This window comes from Tenrec ecaudatus, chromosome 15 (assembly GCF_050624435.1).
Source record: "Tenrec ecaudatus isolate mTenEca1 chromosome 15, mTenEca1.hap1, whole genome shotgun sequence".
Taxonomy (NCBI): Eukaryota; Metazoa; Chordata; class Mammalia; order Afrosoricida; family Tenrecidae; genus Tenrec; species Tenrec ecaudatus.
The window spans coordinates 59,289,760-59,306,360 of record NC_134544.1 but is presented as its reverse complement, the minus strand read 5'-3'; the positions used below and the strand labels follow the sequence as shown (position 1 = coordinate 59,306,360).

Genomic DNA, 16,601 nt, shown 5'->3' with positions numbered 1-16,601 from the left:
GATCCCATATGTAAGGTGGTATATACCTTAATTTTTTAAATAGGACAAAATAAAATTCTATGTTGAGCAGTTCAAACTACAATTATTTGAAATCTTTACATAAGTGGCAGTATCATTGTTAAACATTGACTTAAAAAGGTTTTTTTTTCTTCTCAAAATTTTATTTTTTTTAATTTATCATTAATTTAGAGTTAACATATTATTCCAGAGTTCATTTATGTCAAATAGAATTGTACTTTCCCCCTTCTCTCAAAAAGCATTTTATGTTATTACAATTGCTACCACAATCAATTTCCAAACATTCTTTTTCTTTCCAGACTCCTTGACATTGTCTCTTTTACCTCTTAACCTAAAAGGTTTTATATGTTGGTAGATTAAAACCATTACACAAAGGTTGACCTAATATTTTGCCCAATAAGTTCAAAACAAAACAACAATGCCATCAAGTCTCAATTGTTTCATAACAGCCTTACAGGCTAGGGTTCCGAGATTTTTACACGTAAAAACAGCTGCTGTTTTCCTACTTCCACCCATTCCAGTTTCCCTACACAGATAAACAACAAGGAAGGACCCAGCAACAATGACCTTATTAAAGAGATCTAAAGACCTCAATCTAAGAGAAAGCAGAGAATATTAAAAATTTTGAATATACATTGGGTCTAGAGGGAGATCAATTTACAAGGTGTTACATTCCAGCCTAGGTTCAGCTGCTGAAATCCATTTACAATGCTTTTCATCTGATATGTGGGCTGTTAATGATGCTAGTCTGTGTGTATTGGGGACTCAATTTATTAAAACCAAAACCAACTCACTGCCATTGAGTCGATTCTGACGCTTAAAACCATTTGGATGGAGGAACTACCCCTGTGATTTCTGAGACTATAACTCTTTAGGGGAGTAGAAAACCCCATCTTTCTCCTGAGGAGCAGCTGATGGTTTCAAACTGCTGACCTTGCAGTTAGCAGCCCACCAGTTAACCACTGAAGTCCTCTTCAGATTCACGAAACACATGTAATGACGTCAAGTGTAGGGAGATCACAGGTTTGTGGGTGGGAAGTCTTGTGGATCCAGTGGCATTGGGAGTATCTCAGTGCTGGCAGGGGTCTCCACATTGGCTTTTCCAGCTCCCAGGGCTGCCTCAGGGGTAGGTCCATGTGGCTTCTTAGGGATGTCTCGCAGGAAGTGAGCCTTGTCAGTAGAGAGTCTCCTAGGGAGTGAATAGATAGTGCCTCCCGCCTCCAAGGAAGAAATACAGGAGTTCCCAGAATCCTCAGGAGAGAGCCATGCCAACACAGAGGCTATCACCTGATTGACAGGCTGGATTCCACCCCTCACTCTTAATCCTCAAATTGACAAATGATTATATAACTACCACATTTGTAATGTGAGCTGTCACATGTAGGTTATTCTTACACAGGTAGGTCAAGACTGGACATATCTTAGCCATGACAGGAAAAGATAGGAACTGAATTATCAAAGCATAGTTACTAGCAAGGCATTCTTCTTCGTTTGGGGAAATGAGGGGAGAAGCAGTGAGGCGAGCTGCAGGAAGATAGTACTTAGATTTTTGTGTGGTCACCTGAGTGATACAGGGGTGGGATGGAGTTGGGGGGAGGTTGAGCCTGTTGTTCCTAGTGTGCTATTTACTATTTTAGTGCCTACTCAAGCAACACATTTTGTTAATGTGTAGTAAGATCTAAAGATATGTGTTAAATTGAACATTTTGTTGTTTTTCTCTATACCCAATTCTATTGCTAAAGAAGATGAGTATTTTGGTGCATTACTGAGCGATATTGAAGAAATACTGTTGTCGGCATCTTCCAGAAAGGCTGTGTACTGTGGCATTATTACGTTGGGTCTTCCCATGTAAATATACTAATATGAAATGGATCGGCTGGTTTGTTCTTTTTCACTCATCTTTCTGTAATGATCTTTGGTCATGCTCTGATCATTGCAACTCAATCCTTTCCCCTGTCTCAGAGACTTCCTCACACTGACTTCCTGTGACAGACCAACAGTCTCTCTTCCACCACAAGTCACTGCTCGTCTGCTCAGAGTTCTGCAGAAAAATATGCACGGATGTCATTTGTTCTCACAGAGATATTTTTAGATTTACCCATCCTGATACAGTGTCATTGTTAAATTGTCACATTAACTTAAGTTTTTGTTTAGTTATTTTTGAGAAGTCTTCACCAGCATCTGGATAAACGCTGGTTTCCGAATGTGACCATTGCCTTTAGAACTTTGGGTTGGTGCTCCCCCTCTGCTTTAAACATTTTTTTATTCCCTGTATTATTTATTTATTCTTCACTTGAGTTTTCATGATCTCATTCAGGTTTTTAAAAACAACAAAAAGGCCATGACTTAGCACACAGTCCTTCCTCCCCATACTGGCTTGCTCAATAGGTCTTGGATTCAAGCATTTATTGATCCAAAAGTACTCATACTGGCGGCTTCATCAAGTCTGAGCCTGTGTCTGTCCTTGGTGGCAAACATCAGAAGCCAGTTCTGCTAAGCAAATAAACATACTCTGATCACCGTTTCAGAGAACTGTCGCAGGCAGAGTCAGGGCTGCTCTGTGCTCTCAGTGGTCAAAGCTGGTGGTTCTCATTGGCTTCATCTCTAGCCTCTTGGTTCCCTGTACTTATCGCAAGGATGTGTCTGTTCAACCCAGTTCAGACCTAACAGCTGGCTCAAGGGGGTGGGTACCATCTTACAGATGTGGCGTCTGGGGGCTCCTCTGAGAGACAATTATTATGAGCTGCGTAGACCTGTTACTGCCTTCTAATATAGCCATCGCACTGTGTGACTGTTCAAGCTCCTTACTAACAGTACCGAGTCCAAAAAAGACCTGAAGGTTTCCTCTTTCATGTGTCCCAAAGGTTGACATTGAATAGTATTGGTTGTAATTAGGGAAGAGGAGAGGCCCCTGGGAAAGCAGTCTTCCCGGAACGGAATTTTTATGAGTGAATCTTTGAGAGATCCACTGCCAGTCCTAGAACTCAGCTCTCACAGACTGATCAGGTCAGCAGTTTGCTCATTAAAAGAACTAAAATTCATGTCTAATTTGAAGTAGACATCAAAGGAATAGACACACACACACACATACACCATAACTACTTTGCCTTCTCTGTAAACTTGGAAGGAGAATGTTCTTCCAGTAGAAGCTAGGTACTTCAGAGACCTCAATGTCCATCAGATTATGGGGAACAAATTCGTAAGACTGCATTTCTAGTTTTTAAGTAGTAGATCTGGATTAAAGCCTAAGAATGTACAGCCCAAAAGTCATAATCTGATTATATTCTTTATTTGGCAACAACAACCCCCCCAGCCAAGTATATGCCTACATAAGCGTGTATATAGACATACTAGTATGGATAAGTATATATATATATATGTGTGTGTGTGTATGCACAGATTGAAGTAATTGAATTTGCATGTGGGTAAAGATGTGTGTGCAGATAGATATGTTCATTTGTGTAGAGAACACAAAGATGTGCCTCACAGACAAAACCATACACATTCGTTTTCTGAGTCTGAGGGTTTAGGACTTTAATCCCATGGAGCAACTCAGTTGCTTCACAGTTTCTATTTTGCATCCGTGTGAGGAGAGTAGCATCTGGAGTCTTAGAAACTTAGAAGGATTTCTCTCCATTTGTCGGGAGGGAGAGAAAGAGGAGTCTCAGAGAAGAAACTAAGTGCTAGGCAACTCCCCTGGATAAGCCACGGCCTCATCTACCCCGAGACCAGAGGAACTGGATGATGCCTGGCTGTAATTACGGACCATTCTGAGTGGGGCCAGTGGGATGGGAGGAAAACTTGGGGAGGAACTCAGATTCTTAAAAGATTCAGATTTGCTGAGCCAACAGAAACCAGAAAACTCCATGAGACACTCCCTGAGATACACTTTAAACTTCAAGCTCTATTTTCTACATACATGCCTGTGTAAAAAGTGTACATGTGCAAACAACACAGATGGCACACATAAGAAACTTATGCACTGGTAAGGGGCTGTGTGATTTGCAAACAAAAGAAAATTGAAAGTACCGTATATACTCATGAGCTGAGTTTTTTCAGCACATTTTTAATGCAGTTTTTGTGGTAAGATTAGGTGCCTCAGCTGATATTCAGGTCAGCTTATACTTGAATGTATACGGTATATTACACACCCCTGAGTCCATTCTTAACAAGATAGCAGAGTGGCACATGAAGGACATTGACCATGAGTACAGTGCTCTGACTAATTTTAAAATCATCTCATATGAGACCAAAAGGTCAATAGTTACTCCAAAGCAAAGGTGAGAAAATAAGGGGACAGGGAAACGAGCTGGAAATGAAAAACAACAAAACACAGTGAAAGAATGTTGACTCACTGTGAAAAAAATATAAGATCACTGAGCAAAAACTGTACAGAAATTCAAATGGGGAACTAATTTATTAGGCCAAGTTCTACCGAAAGCACATCAATATTAGTAAAAGACAAATGAGCAGTAAAGCTACAGGGACTCTGGAGGCCTGGCGGTGCTGTTGGGAGAGCATGGGACTGCTACCGCCAGGATGGCTGTTCAAACCCACCACCTGCACCTCCGTGGACCCATGCGCCTCTGCTCCTGTAAAGATTTACAGTCTCAGACACCCTCAGTCGGAATCGACTCTGGCAATGATTTTGGTTTGGTATGGAGATTCAAAGGACAGGCCCAGGACCCTATTTGGATATTCATGTTTGTATGTTGACCTCCCCTCAACTTTGCCCTGTGGATATCAACTGCTCGTGGCAACCTCATAGCACACACCACTAGGACACTGAAGAGCTGGGTTCCAGGAATTGCAATGGGAAAGAAATGCCACTTGTCTCAGTCTCGAGTGTAAAACGAAGTAAACGCCTACCTTGCATGACCTACATTCTCTTCTTGAAGATCTCACAAAGTATGTTTAGGAGCATTCTTGAAAAATGGTCTGTTCAGGTGCCAGGTGTAATCTTGGGCATTTTAAGGGGCATAGTCTAGGGGTAGAGGATGCTGGAATGTATAACTAGGTAACAACATCCTCATGTTATTCCCTCGAGTATCTAGACGTCCCTGGTCCCTCTTAGCACATTCCTCACCTGCGGGATCAGAAGACTCAATAGAATAGCAGTTTCTTTGGTAAAAACAACTGCTATCTCCCTGAACCCCCAGCCCCATAACAGCGAGTCCACTTTCCAACCAGGAGCAGCTGGTTTGACATGTCAAGGCGCACCAAATGTTGCCTCCTCAGATGTGAAGAGACTTGGTGGGTGGACATGGCGTTTTGGCTACGTGACCAAGTGGTATAAAGGAAAACTGTTGACATTGCGAAAGCAGCTGGAATTTGAGCAAGGCCCTTTATCACCCTCCCTTAGAGCCTTACTGAGTCTGCACACTGGCTTTCCCATGACTAGTGAGATGACCTTGGGCACTTCTGATCCTGCTTCCTCATAAATTAGTAATACTGTCAATACCAAAATGATGGGAGGGTGGAAGATCACCCGAGATCATAAATGGAAAGCCTAGGACATGTGGATAGTGTGTTTGTTAGTAGTCATTATGTAACATTGAATTACACTAACTGCTATAGGGAAACCTGCAAAGGCCAGAAGTTGCTTATTGTCTACTAAAGAGACAATAGGGGAGTGGTAAGACTACTGTGTCCTAGACGGAAAAGTGGTGAGGCCTGGAAAAGGAAGGCGGCCCTGTGGGGGACCAGCCTCCCCACCTGCATAGGTCTTGAAGAGCCAGTGTGTCGTTGAAGGGTAAATTCATGAAACATCAGACCAGGCATGTAGGGTTCTGCTCTCCCATGGAGACTGGAACCAGAGAGAGGCATGCAGGCCACATCGTACACACATGTAATGGGAAGGAAAGATGCTGGAGCAGCAGTCCTCAACCTGTCGGTCGCGACCCCTTTGGGGGTCGAACAACCCTTTCACAGGGGTTGCCCGGTCGTAACAGTTATGAAGTAGCAGTGAGACTAATTTTATGGTTGGGGGGTCACCACAACATGAGGAGCTGTATTAAAGGGCCGCAGCATTAGGAAGGTTGAGAAGCACTGAACTAGAGGAAAGTTGTGTGTTTGGTCGGTGCTCTCCTGCACCCGAGTAACAGCCCTTCTCTTAGGCCACTGTAGCACCCGCGTTCTGACTGAAGCTGAATGAAGGTAAGCTTTCTAACACTTAGGAAAGCGCACTTCACTGATCGTCATGAGTCGTCTAAAATGATCTGGTTATGTATTGACAATAACTTTGTAAGTGACTATTATGATTGAATAGTATTAATGTTGCAGTTATAGTGCGCTCTATCTGTTGCTCTTCATTTTCAGAAGTTTTTTTAAATATTTAATTAAACACATATTCTTAAAATAAGTGTGAGTAGTTTTTGTAGCTAGAGTGTCTGGGGATCCACAGATTTATTAATGCATTCCATGTTTAAATCCCTATATCTCACAGTGATTTAGTTTCTTCCAAGGTCAAGGAAGGATACTAAGCCTTTCTTTGCTGAATCATTGGATCTTGCAAGCTGCCTATTTGTTCTATGCCCTTCTCTACATTAAAAGAAAAACTGAACGTGGACACTTAGATTTCATATATGAAAGGGCTATTTGGCCTAGTGAATTTTCCGTGTGAAGGACAGTTTGGTTTCTCATGATTTAATTACTTTGTTTCCTTTTCAGTGTTTAGGTTTGTAAACAATAAGTGCCCCTCCCTGTCTTTCTCTACAAAATTCTATTTGATCCAGCCAGTGGGGCACGGATACACATAAACATCACACTGTAGCCTTATTGGTCAGTTCATACGCAGGCCATTGTGTCCGGTTTTAGATAGCTCATTTTAAGAACAAAGGACAATTCTCTAGTTTGTCATAGAAGTGGAGTAAACCCAAGTCATTTTAAGGAAGGAGAATGTTCAGCCTAGAACCCATGCGTCCTCATTGTAGACGCACAGTAGTTCATCTGTGTGGGCGGTAGCGGTGGCGTCACTTCTAAGAAGAGCGTGCTAGAGTCCATGTGACCACTGATGGGCATAGTATCCAGAGCTCTCTGAAACGACTGTGAAGTAGTGAGCACCTGACAACCGGAAGTGTCCCATAACTGAAAAACAGTAAAGCACGTGTGGTGAAGGCACTACACTTTCCAGATCTCAGTTACATCTTCAGTGCAAACACAACAGTGCCTGGACTCTTCGTACACCCCAAGAGAAGGGCGTTACTCTATGCAGAGACTTCAGTGCCGCTTTTCGCGTGGTCGGGCATGTTGATGAGTCTGCTTTCCGGAGTATTCTGTAAAGACACTGTCAATCAGCCTTCATCTCTTTTTTCTGCACCCTGTTGCTTGCCTCTCAATTTCATTTCCCCTTGCGCTCACCTTTTTTTATCACCCATAAAATATGCATCGTTTGCAGTGCATATATATATCCCTCTGTTTTGAAATCTTTCTTTTATTTCAAAAGCTTTTTGTTCTGCTTAAAGAGGACACTGTTTAAAGTATCTTGCAATTGATCCACAGCTTCCCTCCAAGGCACAGGCAGGAGAACACCTTCCTCTGTCTAGGCTTGCTCTAGCCTTGTTGGGGTCGCCCTCCTAGCAGAGTTGCTGCTCATCATTACCAGAGCCTGGAACAAGTGTAGGGAACCCTGATAGTATATGAGTTCAAGTACTCAGAGGGTCAGCAGTTTGAACTTAGCACGTGCTCGATGGGGAAATGCCTCGGCGATCTACTCTCACCAAGATTATAGCCTAAGAAACCCTGTGGGACAGTTCTTCTCCGTCCTGGAACGTCTCTGTGAGTCAGCATCTGCTGGGCAGCAGCAACAACAGTGCACATGTAAGGCACCAGCTTGTCCTTTGTATCTGTTCAAAGGAAATCATTCCTTGCTCTCTGCTTAGCAGCTGGCATTTTTGCACATTAGGGTTTCTTGTATAACAGCACGTGCCTTAACCATGGTAATTAAAATCTTGAATATAAATAGTAAGCAGATTCACAACCATCAAGTCAATTCCAACTCACAGTGACCGTATAGAGCAGAGTAGAAGTGGCCTCGTGGAGTTTCCATGACTAACAGTTGACACAAATTGATGCCGCATCTCTTTCCCTTGCAGTACCTGGTGGATTTGAATGGCCGATTTGAGTGAGTAGCTGAATGCTTTAGCTAACCATCGATCCACCAAGCTCCTTCTTTAATTAGGCATTGCGTGCTGTAGTTGGTTAGTATAAGCTTATTTCACATTTATGTTCATAAGGCTGGTGTTTATGGCTAAATGTGATTGCATAAAACTAATGCTCAGTTTCTCGTAAGGAAAGGCCTCAGGCAAGTAATAATTCAAAGATTGGTGACTTGGGTGCTATTTTCTTTAATACATTTACAGTGACATGAATATATAATATTTAAAAAATATGAAAATTCTGATACTATCCGAGGTTGCAAGAAATACAAAAGAAAACAAGCAGTTCATGGGAGCATCCCATTAACTTTCTATTCCATTTCTCTACAGACCTTGCAGCCTAGTAGAGTGTGAAAATAATTATGTACACAGGACTGAATTTTGTTTCACTTCTGTTGGTTTTTTTTTTTGGGGGGGGCAGGGTGGCATTCAAACAATATAAAATATGTTTGACCCCAGAAATATGGGGGAAAAAGATGCTCATCTTTTTCTCTAAATTGCAGTACATTTTTATTCAGTAAAACTTCATGAGATACTCAAATGGCAAATCAACACAAAAAAGGTGTTCCACATCGTTAGCTGTTAGAGAAATGCAAATTGAAATACAATGAAGTATGACTACACCTATTAGAATAAGTAAAATGAAAAATAACAATACCATAAAAATCTGGTGAGGGTGCAGGCAAAGCTTAAAATGCAACAGCACTCTGGAAAATAATCTGACGGTGCCTTGCAACCCAGCCATCTCACTTGTGGGCATTTTATCCCGGTGAAATGAACGCTTATTTTTGCTCCAAAATCTATACTTGAATGTTCCTCCAGCAACTTTAATAGCCTGAAAACTGAAAACAATGCAGTTAACCCTCCCTGTGAGTGACTGGTTCAACCACTGGCATTCTTAGGGAAACAAAACCCAAGTCAAGCCCACTCTCATCAAATCCATTCCACCCCTGGCGGCCGCCTCCTGTACTGCAGACCAGAACTACTCTACAGTGCTTTCTTGAATCGCTGGGCTGCCACTCAGGAGTCGGTGGTTCAAACCCACTAGCCGTGGAGAAAAGACCTGACAGTGCTCCCATAGAGATCCCCGTCTAGGAAACGACTGGGATGCGCTGAGGGCACCACACAACAGCAGCGATTCTCTATGGGAGCAAATTGCCGGTCAATCCTCCCACCATGCCTCTGGGTCATCTTGAACCTCCAACCTTTCAATAGGAGTTGAACACAAATTGTGCTGTCCGGGGACTGACGTGGATGAACCTGGATGAATCTGCCAAGAAGGTTACATCTGTATTGTTTCATTTCTGTCACATTCTTGAACTGACAGTGATAAAGAGGACCATGGTCATGGTTGCTTAGGAGGGAAGGCGTGAGGAAAGGTAGGTGTGGCTTCAGCCACATAGGTGGTAGTGTGTTTCTTTTTTTTAAGAGTCATTTTATTGGGGTCTCTTAGGTAGTGTGTCTCTTAACTGCTGCCCTTTGCATTAACCTTTTCCCTTCATGAATGCCAACACTTTACAGAATATCAAACACCCAGTGGACCCAACGCTGAACATGTTGTATGTAGGTGGGCCAAGGAGACTTCTCCACAGCCCTTAAAAACTTACACGCTGGTTCCCCAGCCCTGTCAGCAGATAATAACAAAGGGTTGGGGTTCACAGAGAACAGGAAGCATTTCCTCAGAGGAGCCATGATCCCTTTAGGCCGGTAGATGGGCTCCCTTGATTCTTTGAAGCTTTCTGGAGGATCCCTTTTGGATCCTTGGAGATTGTGATTTAATGGAATTGAAATATAATGAATTGAGAACTGGGAACAAAATGAAAACCCCTCCCTGGGCTTTGAACTCGTGGCACTCAGGTGTTTATTTCAGTGGGTTGTGTATTAGACCCAGACAATCTCGCACATATTTGGATCATAGTATCTGAGAGTTCTGCAGAGTACCTCGTTCTCATGTATTGCATTATTTCTGTTGAAGATGAATGTCGAGTGTCTACTAGAGTTGGTTTTCATTTTCCCTGCTTTGACCACTGTGGCCAAAGGATGAGATAGTCCAGGCTGAGGTCGTCTTCCACAGGAGGGCAGAGGTGGCACTCTGGGTTCGTCGATGCTCGTCTGTGTGTGTTGCACTTTGGAGGGGATGGGATGGGAGCATTACTCTCCATGATGATGGACGCCTACATCCCAAGGGCTCATGGGACAGCCTCTGAAGATAGAAAGAGAGGCAGTCTGGGTGTGGCCATGTATAAAGTGGGTAAAACTAGTGGTATTGTGAGACAAATGAATTCCAAATGCGCAAGGTTGGTAGTGTTACGAAATACAACTGTGCCATGTATTTTCAGTTACTAGTTACTTCTCTGTTGTCGTCAATAGATCCACAATCTGCATGTTAACACCTTCTCTTTTCCTCCTTGTCTTTGTAGTCTCAAACCATGAATTATGTGGGACAACTGGCTGGGCAGGTGATTGTCACTGTGAAGGAACTCTACAAGGGCATTAACCAGGCTACCCTGTCCGGGTGCATCGATGTGATCGTGGTTCGGCAGCAGGATGGCACCTATCAGTGCTCCCCTTTCCATGTTCGCTTTGGGAAGCTGGGGGTCCTGCGATCTAAAGAGAAAGTGGTGAGTGGTACACAGCCTCCTCAGGATGTCTGCGCTTGGCAAAAAGCCAGTATGTGCATTTTCTTTCCTGTTATGAAACCTGTCTGATGTTAACGAGGGTGGTGTGAGAAGTAGGCCATTATGTGTTTGCTTCAAAGTTCTACATTCACAAGCCCTGCTATAGGAAGTCTCCCCAGGGGTAGAGACTGGGAATTATTTTAATAATCTCGTAAGTTGCACCCAGAGAGCCAAACAGAACAGCCACCTCTTATGGAGGGAAGTTTGGTGAATTTAGAAAGTCTCTTTACCTTATATAGTATTGTAAATTATTCAGCGAAACCTCTCCATGCTAATTGTGAATGCAATAGATGACATAAAAATACATTTAATTAATTAAAATCCTATTTACTCATTATTTTGACAAAGCTGTAGTATCTTAAGTCATTCTATATATTTTTACTGGGACCAGGGTTTGTCCTCAAATCTGGGTCTGAAATGCGTGCCCTTAGGCCATAGGCAGGTTGGCATCCATTTGTTTGGGGGAAGATTCATTCAGAAAGGGCATACTCGGGGTCCTGTCTCTGTAGTTTGTGTTCTCTTCCCTTTAGACTTCGGGGCAGCTGAAAGGTCTGTTAGTGCATCGTTTGTCAACTAGGTTCAAAAACGGAACTAATAGTTTGAAAAAGTGAAGGCTCATAGTAGTATCTTCCTTAATCTTGCTACTTTGCGGTATCTGCCTAAAGATCAGAGCGAGTTCTTGCCAGATTTGGAAGGACAGTGAGAGATAGCTCACAAGCCCTCTAGCAGAGATCACAATGTACAAGTTAGTATTGTCCCAAAGTGGGTGGTAGCTTGCCCTGGGAGGTGTTGGAACGATGTGGGGGTGCTGCAGAAGCAGGGGCCTGCCTTTATCATCCTGAATGAGGGCTGTAGTACAAACGTTTTTAATTGACGGTGGGACAGTGGGGCGCTGAGTTTTTGTTTTCCTGAAAAGGAGGTGTAGACATAATAAGTGTGTGAACTTTACATGTAAGAGGAACCACAGGCGTAAGTTGAAAACATCCCTCTTACTCCTTAAACAGAAATTTCTCTCCATTTTAACCCTTTCTTTAAGCATAGAAGGAAAGCTGTATGGTTCTTCTCCCCCCCCCCCCCCCCACCCCAGGATACAACATGATCTGACTTCTAGGAAGTGTTACAAAATCTGTTTTCAGCTGGATGGCTGATGGCAGGCTGCCTGCGGGGCTGGTCTGCATGCAGAGCTCTATCGAACCAGAGAGCTACCCTTTGGAAATCCAAAGCAGTTGTAACTTACTGACGTGGTAACTTTCCATTGCAGAGCAGTGTTGTCTACCTTTAACTTCTCTTGGGAACCCTTTTTCCCCTTCTTTCTGTTAACTTACTGAAAACAGTCCTTTCAGTCGAGATCTTTTGGAGAGGCTCAGCAGACTGGTTTTTTTCACCGAATTTTTCCATGAGTTGACTATAAGGACTTCTTTCTAAAACTGCCTATACAGCTTTTTTGTTTTTTAACAGATTGGCTGTCTTCTGGCCCTTCAAAATGAAAACTGCAGGCTACTATATAAGCCCTTGTGCATAAGCCCTATCTACAAATGGTGACTAAGCAGATAGCTCTTTCCACATGCTCTCTGCCTCCAGTTTAGAAACTTAATATAATTTCAGTACAAAGCTTCACAAATTAATATGTTCAAAGTCTTATAAAACCCCTGACTTTAAATCAGATTGTATCGCTGAGACTTAAGAAAGGAAATTTTTCTTCTTTTCCGTTCCCTCCGTTAGTATCCGAGAAACCAAAAGGCATGTTAGGGAGGTAATTTTGACTATTTGATTTCCCAAAACATAACTTCAATGTGACAGTAAAACTGAAACCATGTCAACCTTGAGGCCTGGCCCTTGGTAGCCACTACTTGTCTTAGACTGGGGTTAGTGTAGCTGGGATAAAGCTACTCGGTGATTTTAAACCAAGACCCTACATTTTCAAATGGTCAACACCAATGAAGTGGACTTGAATTGGTAGCCCCCTTAAATCCATTGGTTCGGAGTGGTTTTCCCACTGTCGGTATGTGTTTGATAAATCACTAGTACAGTGATTTTTAAATCCGCCTGCGCTTGATGTAAGAATTAATTTTGTTGATATAAAGGAGCCCTGGCGGCGCTGTCAGGTTAGTATTTGCCTGCTGACCTGGAGGACGGCGGTTCCACATACTGTTTACTCCGAGGGGAAAGGAGGCTCGCCGCTCCCATACAGAGTCAAGCCCTAGAAACCGTGTGCAGGGTTCCCATGCGTCTGGAATCCAGTGGTTGGCAGTGAGTTTTGGTTTTGTTGATTTAACACAAAAGCAATGATTTCATTATGTATCAATGTTAATAAAACCGTGTATTAGACAGGATCGATTTCATTACCAATAACAAATACGCATCTCGAACTAGCCTAAACAAAAAAAAAAGGGGGGTTTTATTTGGTTAGGGCTGTATCTAAATATAGATTTAGAGGCTGTGGAGATGTTTTGGTTCTCTTTACTACCAGGTAATCACCAGGGCTTCCTATTTACTCAACAACCCAAGTATACAGCGAGCTGCTTCCTATGGAAGCACCAGCATTTGGTCTGCCTGTCAGATGTGTTTCCCATTACCAGCTCAGAGACCAGTCACTGTTGCTGGGGGTTGGGGGGGGGGGGAGTCGACATTAATTGGTTTGGCTTGGACAAACCTGAACTCAAGCAAGTGGCCGCCCATCCAGTATTTCTCCAAATCAGTCTCTCACTAATGCTCAAAAGAACAATATTTGCCTAAGGACAAAGTTCTAAGGGTTAGGAAAGACAGTAGTGGAAAGAGGGAGGAAGTGAAATGAGTGAAGATACATTGAGGGATGGCAGTGGATGAGCTGAAATAAAATGTTTGTATATTCTTGAATGTAAGCCTGGGATCATGCCTGTAAGCCTTCACCGTCTCCCCGATAGAAAGCCTGAATGAAAGAGTCTCTGCTGAACCTCACTTCGTCTCTCCCCTAGATTGATATAGAAATCAACGGCGATGCAGTGGATCTTCACATGAAACTAGGTGACAATGGAGAAGCTTTCTTTGTGGAGGAAACTGAAGAGGAATATGTAAGTTCTAATTGGCATGGTGGGTTACAATTTGGGCTGCTAGCCTACGGTCAGCAGTTCAAAACTACCAACCCTGTCCCATAGGAGAAACATGATGCTTCTACTCTGGTATAGAGTTCTGTCTCAGAAAAACCCACAGGGTGGTGAGAAGTCAGAACTGACTCAATGGCTGAGAGTTTAAACGGGCCCATTTTACAGAATGTGCGCAGGCCTGGATGTCCTGCACCTTATACGCTTGGTTTTATGAATGATTGTTGCTGCCTAGACACATTTAGGTTTAGGTGAAAGTTGTGTGCTGTGAGAAGGGAATAGGAACAGGTGGGGAGCTTTTCTTAACAGCCAGCTGCAAGCTAGGCAGCAAAGGCCTTTGTTACGATTCCTGCTTGTGCAGGAAGGCACGTGTTTCTGTAAAGGTACATTCCTATCTCCTGTCTGAAAGCTATACCTTGGCTAAATATATTCCATTATATCTGAGAAATAAAAGCATACCTCTTTGGCAATATGTATGTATCTATGTGAGAGAGAGAAACCTTTAAACGTGGGAAGTATGTTTACTATGTGGTTAGAGAATACATCCTTAACCATGAATAGTCAAATGATTTAATTTTTTTATGATCTCAAGAGATTTAAATTAGTTGGCTTGTACTCTCTTCTGCAGGAAAGCACAATTAGTCCCCAGGCTTCTGCCCTCCCATAAGCCCTTTGCATCTGCTCATTTGAATGGTGGCAAACATTATCAACTTGATGAGTTTATCATGGACCCTCTTTTTAATTCTTAGAAGATAGTATTTATGTCTCCCACAAATAATAAAGTCTCAGATGGCAGAATTTAAAAGCTTCAGCTTACTAAATATATAAAGACTACTTTTTTTTCTTTTTGGCTTTTAAGATGAACTACCAATTTGGTGTTCCAAATTCACAAAAGTAAAAATGACCAAAATCAAGCAATAGTACAATGAGATTAGTATTGATCATGTTTTTAGTTAAGAGAGATGCTGATAACTCGGGTCTTAATAGGTAAAGTAGTGTTACACTGTATTATTTAGGAAGTGAATGCCTTACTAGACCAGTCATTTTCATAATACTTACTTGACTATACTTTATTACCTCATCTACATTCGGTCGCCCTCGGTGAAAGTCTCACTCACCAGACAGGAGCACAGTGCAATGACTGGCCGTTGTCACAGGGTAAAACAGATGCACACATAATCCATAACTGGTTCTGATCAAAAGATTCAATTAGCGAGAGAATGTGCCTTATTACTAGTTTGCCACCTACCTAGTTCCAGTGGCTTTTTCTGATGATTCATTATAAAGTCTGTTTAGCAAGATCAGTTTGGTAGGCAAAAAAGACCCGATAGCTGACCACCCACCTTTATTCTCTAATGAACCAGTTTTTCTTTAGTATACTGTGTTTAAATAAAAAGTTCCTTTGGTGAACTGATGATCACGTGCATCAGCTGAAGAGCTGGTAAGCACAAGGTTGGCAGTTACCTGGCTTCTAAGAAAGAGCTGAAGCTCCCTGCTCCCTGAACAGAGACTGTAGCCATCGGGTGCTGTGAGTGGGACAGTCGGGCTAGTCATTCAAACCACTAGCCTGGCAGCAGGAGAAGCAGGAAACTGTCTGCTCCAATAAATGTGCCCAACCTCAGAAGGCCGAGCTAAGGTCACTATGAGTCAGAGTGGACTTTAAGGCAATGGGACTGGATTTTTTATAGGAGTCAATGGGAATCAATCGAATGGTAGTGGGTTCGTGCTGCAAGCTCCACTCTGCAGGAGCTCACCATTTAGAAGGAGACTAAAATAATGGTCCCCTCCCCCAAAGTTTCTCTTAATTCACTTTGATTGTTTCTCTGAACTTTCTCATTTAACTATGTGCCCTCACCATCCTTTTCAGATCAGGAGTGCTAAGTCCAGGACTTTTAGCTCCCACCGTGTTCCATAGTGCAGCTACAGTGCTCTTACTATCAGACATCTGGCTTAGTTCCCTTTTCCTGTTCATACCACTCCCATGTTCCCTGCTTTCTTACACATTTTCCTCCTAGAGAATAGATTTTTAGTGGGGCTGCTCAGTACTTTGTTCTAGAATTCGCAAGTGACCCTCCTGCTTTCAGAAGGCGCTGCTTTCTTACTCCCACTTCGTCAGCCTTTGGCTCTCGAGTGTGTGTGGTCTGTGGTGTGCAGTCTCAGTGGCAAGCGCCATTCCTCGAAATGAGCACTGGGTCATACTTGGTCACCGAGAAGTTTACTTTAAGAACAGTTCATGACTGAGTCATAAGCTTCCAAATCAGAAGAAACAGGCAGTGGAGCCCAGAAGAGCGATAGGAACCATCGCCAGAAACAAAGTGGCTTTTCAAGACACACGCACTCACTGCCTTCGAGTCAATTCCGACTCGGAGCGACCCTGTAGGGAAAAGCAGAACTCTGCCCTTGCTTGCTTGGGTTTCCGAGTCTTTAATCTTCGTGAGAGTAGCCGGCTTCCACTGCCTCTACTCAGCTCCCACAGGCTGCTTGCTGTCCGCTGAGCAGCGGCTGCCAACACAAGGGTGGCCGTTTCAACCCATTTTTTTGCTGCTCCTTTGGAGAAAGCTGAGGCTGTCTGCTCCCGCGAAGATTAACAGCCTCAGAAACCCCCTTGTAGGCTTACTATGAATGAGAATTGACTGAATGGCAGTCGGTTCTTTGGTAGTCAAAATGAG

At 43.0% G+C, this 16,601-nt stretch overlaps 1 protein-coding gene across 3 annotated transcripts in view; it reads left to right on the top strand.

Annotated features, from left to right (window-relative positions):
- Window positions 1-16,601, top strand: part of LPIN2 (lipin 2) — an 89,817-nt gene that overhangs the window by 42,116 nt on the left and 31,100 nt on the right. For all 3 annotated transcript variants that reach the window (XM_075532492.1, XM_075532491.1, XM_075532493.1), the window contains exons 2-3: window positions 10,595-10,795; window positions 13,807-13,902. In XM_075532492.1, the coding sequence (XP_075388607.1) occupies window positions 10,604-10,795; window positions 13,807-13,902 (288 nt within the window). In that variant the 5' untranslated portion in view covers window positions 10,595-10,603. The remainder of the gene's footprint in view (window positions 1-10,594; window positions 10,796-13,806; window positions 13,903-16,601) is intronic.